At 40.0% G+C, this 6,406-nt stretch overlaps 1 protein-coding gene and 1 pseudogene across 1 annotated transcript; both read left to right on the forward strand.

Moving 5' to 3' along the window:
• The window catches only part of LOC140925349 (uncharacterized), a 40,735-nt pseudogene extending 39,460 nt beyond the window's left edge, over positions 1-1,275 (forward strand).
• Positions 1,276-3,039: 1,764 nt separating this feature from the next.
• On the forward strand, positions 3,040-6,143 carry LOC140925454 (S-phase kinase-associated protein 2-like). The gene is made up of 2 exons (XM_073375432.1): positions 3,040-3,490; positions 5,224-6,143. Exons 1-2 carry the CDS (start codon positions 3,040-3,042, stop codon positions 6,141-6,143), a joined length of 1,371 nt encoding a protein of 456 aa, XP_073231533.1.
• The last annotated feature ends 263 nt before the right edge of the window (positions 6,144-6,406 follow it).

Consider the following 6,406-nt stretch of genomic DNA (forward strand, 5'->3'; position numbering starts at 1 on the left):
TTGACTAAGCCATTTACTGGTAGGCGTGTTTTAGTTACTATCATTCGTAAGTCTACCATTTCGTGATTAAGGGGTCGAGTAAAACGATTTCTTTGCAGCCTGTAAGGTGTTTGGGATGGCAGAGTTTGTTGTTGTTTAGTAACATTGGTCAGATTGTGCGTAAAAATTAGCAGGCGATGAGCACAACCTCTTTTTGTCTTCTTTTGGAGGCTGTGCCTGAATAGCGTCAAGCCTCTGAAGTCGCCGAAGCCCGAACTTCTGGACCAGTTTAACTTGTTCTCTATCGTCAAACTGGTTTTTCGAGTGTGAGCATCTGTTTATTGATAAACCGCTGCGCCCGTTGTAACAAGCGCAGACGTGGGTTGAAAAATGTGTCTTAGCAACAAGCAGCACATGCTCATGCTTACCCGATTAATGCAGTCTTTCCAAAGGGTGAAAAATTAGAAATTCGTGACAAACGTATTCGTTTTAATTCTGTTTCAGAATAATCGAACGTCTCGCAGTGGTCATAGTGAAGACAGCGCTTTACTAGATTATGATGAGTGAATGAGTTACTGCATCTCCGCTACACGGGACTGACGAGTATGAGCCCACGATACCATAAAGGTTGTTCACGCCCTCCGCTCAGTATGATCAATGTTCATACACGTGATCTGCGCGTGCCAAACAAGCAATCCGAAGTGATATTAGGCGTATCTACAATATTCTGAGCGGGAAGTCTGCCTCACATCATGGGAAAAAATTTCACTGCTCTTAATACTTGAACATAGTGTAAATAAAATGAAAAACATCAGAATATGCAATCATAGGACAAAAGGACGATCCAGTTGTTTTCAATGGCAACCTTGCTTGGCTGAAGAGTGAAATAGAGTGTGATGAAGATTCTGCAGTGTCAGTATGTTAAGCCGAACCCCTTTAGATTAACTTGTGTAAATACCAACGAATTTTTTTTTGAAAATAAGCAAAAAATCGGGACTGATAACAAAGGTGACGCACAGCGACGTTTTTCGCAGATACTGTCAATTTGACAAATCAAGTATAATAACGCACAGTTTCTCTTTCCCCTTTTTTCAAGCGGCGGTTATTGACAAAAACAATTCAAATTTGGTTTTGTAATTCAATCTTTGTCTTTTTCCGTTTAAAGCTTCCTCATAAAGAATTGATTTGTTATCAGCCAGTTTTGCCTTAGTTTCTAGTTAATACCTGATTGTGGACTCTTCATGTACGTACCTTTTTCCCCAGTGGAGAAAAATAAATTGATATATGAGATCTAAAGAGGATCCCCCGTTAATTTATAACCCTCTGGCAAGTCCTCCGTCCCCAAAAAAATTCTATCATAGCAGATTTTATGAATTGACGTCTTCGTTTTATGGCTGTAAGATGTAATTTATTACGGCCGCGTTTTTTGCATTCAGTGGATGTTGGACATAAGTTGTTTTCATTTCCAAGGTGTTGGAATGGAAAATGACTTGTTGTCCAATACTTAGGGTGCGTTCGATTGGGAAATCTGGATTTTGATTTTAAAATCCGGATTTCGGATTTGCAATAAAACGCCAAATCCAAAAACGGATTTCAACGCTGAGAAATCTGTTTCTGGATTTCCTATTTACTGTTCGATTGGGAAATCCGAAAAAGGATTTGAAACTGACTGTCCTTATGAACAGTGATCTTGCGCGCGCGCATAATTAGCAAAAAAAGACCGCCGTTCACGAGAACAGTTTTGCAAATCCGGGTTTCCCACTAGAACGCAATCTCATATTCGGTTGGCAGGCTCCGAGAAAGCTTCCTCTTTTCTCACAGAGTCTCAGTAAAGCGTTTTGAATAATCATATTCGATGTGTAACGTGAGTTCAGCTCGTGACCTGCAACCATCTCTCCAGGGTAAAAGGGCTCTTCGAAAAGGAGAGTAATGTTACTTTATCACTGAATTTTTGTTTAACTTTTGATTGTGCAGCCGGTGAAAATGCGATTAATGTATTAGGTACACTGATGTCTAGAGGTGTTATGCATGTGAAAGAAACATAATTTACAGAATAGGAAATAAAATTAGATTGAAGGGGATCGGTTTTCTTGACAGTTTCGTGGATACGTTATGCAGTACTACACCACATCATCTGCTCATGTTGCGGACTGTGCATTTTATGGAGGCTTCAGCTGTGGACATACTTTTTGTAATTGCGATGTTGGGCAATGTTCTACTAGGCTGATTTAGCAACAGAACGGGAACGTCATTTGACGACGGGAAAGCCCGCGGAAAGGACTAATCTCGACTTCCAGTGCCCAATTTGCCACTCTGCCATTAGTCAAGCCAGTTATTTGGTTTGCGCGCGTCGTTGTCAACTGACGTTCCCGTTCAATTGCTAAATCAGCCTGTGACGCCTGCCTTTTCCGTAAAGTTTATGCGCGCGCATTCTCGTCAACGTCAGTATACCAATGAATGTAACACCCTGAAATGCGTGCGGCAAATTGCAAAAACGGTATTTACGCGGTGTCATACTTTAAGGAAATGTTCTTTCCTGAATTCCTCAGTCCATTTATTCGGATAGTCTTTTTGTTTTCTTCACATTGGCCTCTTTTCCCTTCAGTAGAAATTCTTAGATGAAGATCACCGTTTGGTATGCACGGAAAAATCTATTCACATGTGGACTCTTTTGTTTTGATTGAACCTCTTCGTAAAGTAAATCACAATTTGACTAGTTCCTAGGTCTCATTATTCCGCACAGCCTACGTGTCTTCGGTCACGTGGTACCAGCGAGTTTGTGTGTTCCCCTCCGTTCGTCTTGGCAGGTGCTACACAGGGACTAAGAAATATCACTTTATCCTGTGAATGGAACTGTTACTTCAGTGTTGCCATTAAACGTTTGTTTGCGCGCGCATGTTATATACGTCACAAACAAAAACAGCATTTCTAGCAAAATTCTTTTACTACTGGTTACAAGTTACTTGAAGTTGAAATATAACTTCTATTCCTACCCATAAAAATACACTAATTAATGATTATTTCAAATGAAGAATCAGCTAAAAACTGCAAATGGCAACCATGGATTCCTTACCAGATGACGTTTGGTTGGAGGTGTTTTCTTTTCTTTCTCAGAAAGATCTTCTCAGAGCTGCTCTTGTTTGTCGGACCTGGAAAAGACTGTCACGTGACAGCTCTCTCTGGTCATGCCTTGATCTTCAACCGTACGCCAGATCGCTCAGAGAGGATATTATACTGAGGCTTTTGAATACCATGTTTGCACCCCTCGGTAGACAACTCAGCCTCAGTAAGAATTTGGTGACCACGGAGATTTTAAAAACCATATTTGAAACCTGCCATCGACTGCAAAGTTTAAGTCTGAACAACAGCAGATTCCATTCCATCGGGCCGTGGCTTGAAAGGAGAGTGGATCAGGTGGAAACCTTAATATTTCTGGATTTAAGAAACGCAAGTGGATTCGCTGCTGGAATTGAGGATATCTTGCAAAAAGGATACAACTTAAAGTATCTAGGTAAGTAAATCGGTCTCTTTGTTTAGCGCAGACAACAAGGAGAAGATGTATTGATCGCTTGTTACTAGCAAATTGTTTCATTGGTATTTCCCAAAGTAAGACGCTTTACTGATCTAACAATTCATCGAGTTTCTTCAGATCTGGCTTTCCTTGAGTTGTCGCATTGACACGGTTCATTTTACGAGCATTTAATAAACTATTATTGGATGATGTTTTTATGTTAAAACTTATAGATACCTTAACTTTAGACTTGCTCACATGTCGAGCACGCGGTTTTTCTCGAGCGCAAAGCTCAGGCTAGGAATTCTTTATGTTTTCGGCGGCAAAGCGAGCGACGGAGAGAGCTGGAGTCTACTGCCGGAACCGGAAACAAGAAGCGATGGACTTTGAGAAAGTCTACCGTAACTGTTACCGATAACCTCCCAAAGAAACGAATTTCTTGATTGTTTTATTGTACATAGTTTTTAGAATATTGCACGGAACACAGTTCATTATTTCTCATAAAAAAAGGATAGAAAGTGTAAAAATTCAGCTTGGAAATCATGCATTCCACGCACAACCCACAGATTCACATAAATTTGAGCTAATGCAGAAAGCGTAGTACGATGTAGCATAATCACAATCGTCAATCACCTCATGGAGTTGGAAAGTAATTCTGACCTCCACTCACATGAAGATGAATGTCAGCAAATATCGATAGGCTTACTTTTTCCTGATTGGTCAAACTGTGTGACATTTTTCGATCAATGAAACAAAGCACACAAATCGCCAAATTGGTTGAACAGTTAGGGCGGGTGTTATGAGTCGGCCCTAGCCATCCAGACCAGTCCACCCGTAGAGAGAATTTCTCTACTAATCAGCACTATCCCATCAAGCTCTTCCTCAGGGTCTTCCCGCCCCTCCTATTTTCTATGGAAAAAGCCCTGGGAATGAGGTAAGCATAGCTTAAACTCCTTAATTAGGCTGAGTTACAGGCGTCTACAGTTATTTCGAAAAAGGTTGTCGGAAAAAGTGCACGCGACAATCCCGAAAGGTATCGTGGGTGGTTTTGAGATCACTGTTCTTGATAGAAATTTTGAAAGGATGGCACGAGAGGCGATGGACTATGTTTCCGAGTGCTAAAGCGAAGCAGCAAAAGTAGGTTGGACAGCTACAATGTCAGAAACAGTGTATGGGTCATATCCCATATTACCTTTCTGGAATACCGCGTGTACTTTTTTCCGACAACCCTTCTCGAAATAGCTGTATACAGAATAGGGAAAGGCGCGCAAGAACTTATGTACTTTATTGGTACTTGATGTCGCGGGTCTTTCATTTCGCGTTTTTCTCGATTGTTAAGAAACTGCGAAATTAAAGACACCCGAATTTAAATCCTCGCGTAATTTAATACCGGTGTCGAAAATTCACTGAGAAAAATGAAAATAACAATGTTAATGTAACAACCAATGTATCGATAAGTAAAGAAATCTGGTTTTAGTTTTTTTCACTTCCTTTTTGTATCTTCGATTGTGACAACGTTTTAACTCTTAAAGACTAATTTTTAAATAGGTGTTTTGCTTTTTCTAGTGTTAAGAGGATATTTTAAATTACGCACTTTGCTTTTTCCAATTTATTTCGAAATTTAAGAAAGTTCAGAGTCATTTCGAAAAAGAAAATGAAGTTGAGTAATTTAAAAACAGGTTTATTGCTCGAACTGAAAATTACTCCATCCTCTTTTTATTTTCGTTCTGCAGGTCTTCACTGTTGTATCAGTCCTCGACTGTTTAGAAGCATTTTCAGCAGAAAACACCAGCTCCGTTTCTTAGACTGTACACAATGTGACTGGGTCACTGCTGATGGTATCCAGATTGTTGCTGAGAACTGCCCCTTTATGGAATCTTTAACGCTCGCAAAGTGTCGCAACATCCAAGGGAAATCATTACCAAGTCTATTGAGCAATTGCCCAAAGCTAAAGACGCTCATATTAGAAGGTACCCAGATAAAAGACGAATTCTTAGGAACAGCCGACTGGGAAAACACCAACATCATCGAGTTAAACGTGCTAAGCTGTTATCGACTGTCATTTTCCGGCCTTTCAGCGGTATTACCAAAACTAAAGCGCCTGCGCTACTTGAAGTGCGCGCTGACCGATGAAATTCTCCGTCTCATAGTGGACGGCTTTCCGTTGTTAGAGGTTTTCTTTCTTCATCGACGCTATCCAGTTACCGTTCAAAGCGTCAGTGATTTGCTCTTTCACTGTCCGAGTGTCACGTGCTTGGATATTTCATCTATTCCATTGGCGTTTGTTTATTTTGAGACCTTTTTACCCCGTATGCCCCGGCTTCAACTGTTAAGCTTTGCAGGCAACGAACTCTTGGGGACAGGGAACATTATACGTTCGCTTGCAAGAAATTGCATTGACTTACAAGTGATATGTGTTAATTATTTTCACTCGACAGACAACTTCGAAATCGAGCGCTCCTTTGTATTTTTGCTTCAAAGATGCCGCAAGCTCAAGGAAGTTATTTTAAACGGTTTGTTCGTGAATAATTTAGTTGTGTCTATACGGAGCTTAGGGTATTATGTGTGCGATAGAGACGACATATTGGTAGCAGAAAATAAACACTTTTTTCTTCCTGGACCTCAAAACAGTCTTGATAATGTCAAGTTATAGGATTATACAATACTGTTACTTAACAAATAGATTGAGATTGTCATAGGTAGGGCTTTTTCACCAGTATATGAAAGAACAATAAAATAAGATAACAAAACACTCCTGATTCCGCTGAGTTTTAGGTGTGAAGTAAAATTAATGTTCCCATTTATAGTAAAAGAAAGGATATAGTCGTCACATTTACATATTTGCTTTTTAACTCTGCGAGCTTTCGCATTTTTATACAAACTTCACGTTTCGTTTGCTAGTCATGATTTCTCAAA

This window comes from Porites lutea, chromosome 1, assembly GCF_958299795.1.
Source record: "Porites lutea chromosome 1, jaPorLute2.1, whole genome shotgun sequence".
NCBI classification, from domain to species: Eukaryota; Metazoa; Cnidaria; class Anthozoa; order Scleractinia; family Poritidae; genus Porites; species Porites lutea.

Coding starts and splice junctions, on each gene's coding strand:
- LOC140925454 (XM_073375432.1), top strand. CDS start 3,040: ATGGATTCCTTACCAGATGACGTTTGGTTGGAGGTGTTTTCTTTTCTT. Junction 3,491..5,223: donor ATACAACTTAAAGTATCTAG/GTAAGTAAATCG, acceptor TTCGTTCTGCAG/GTCTTCACTGTTGTATCAGT.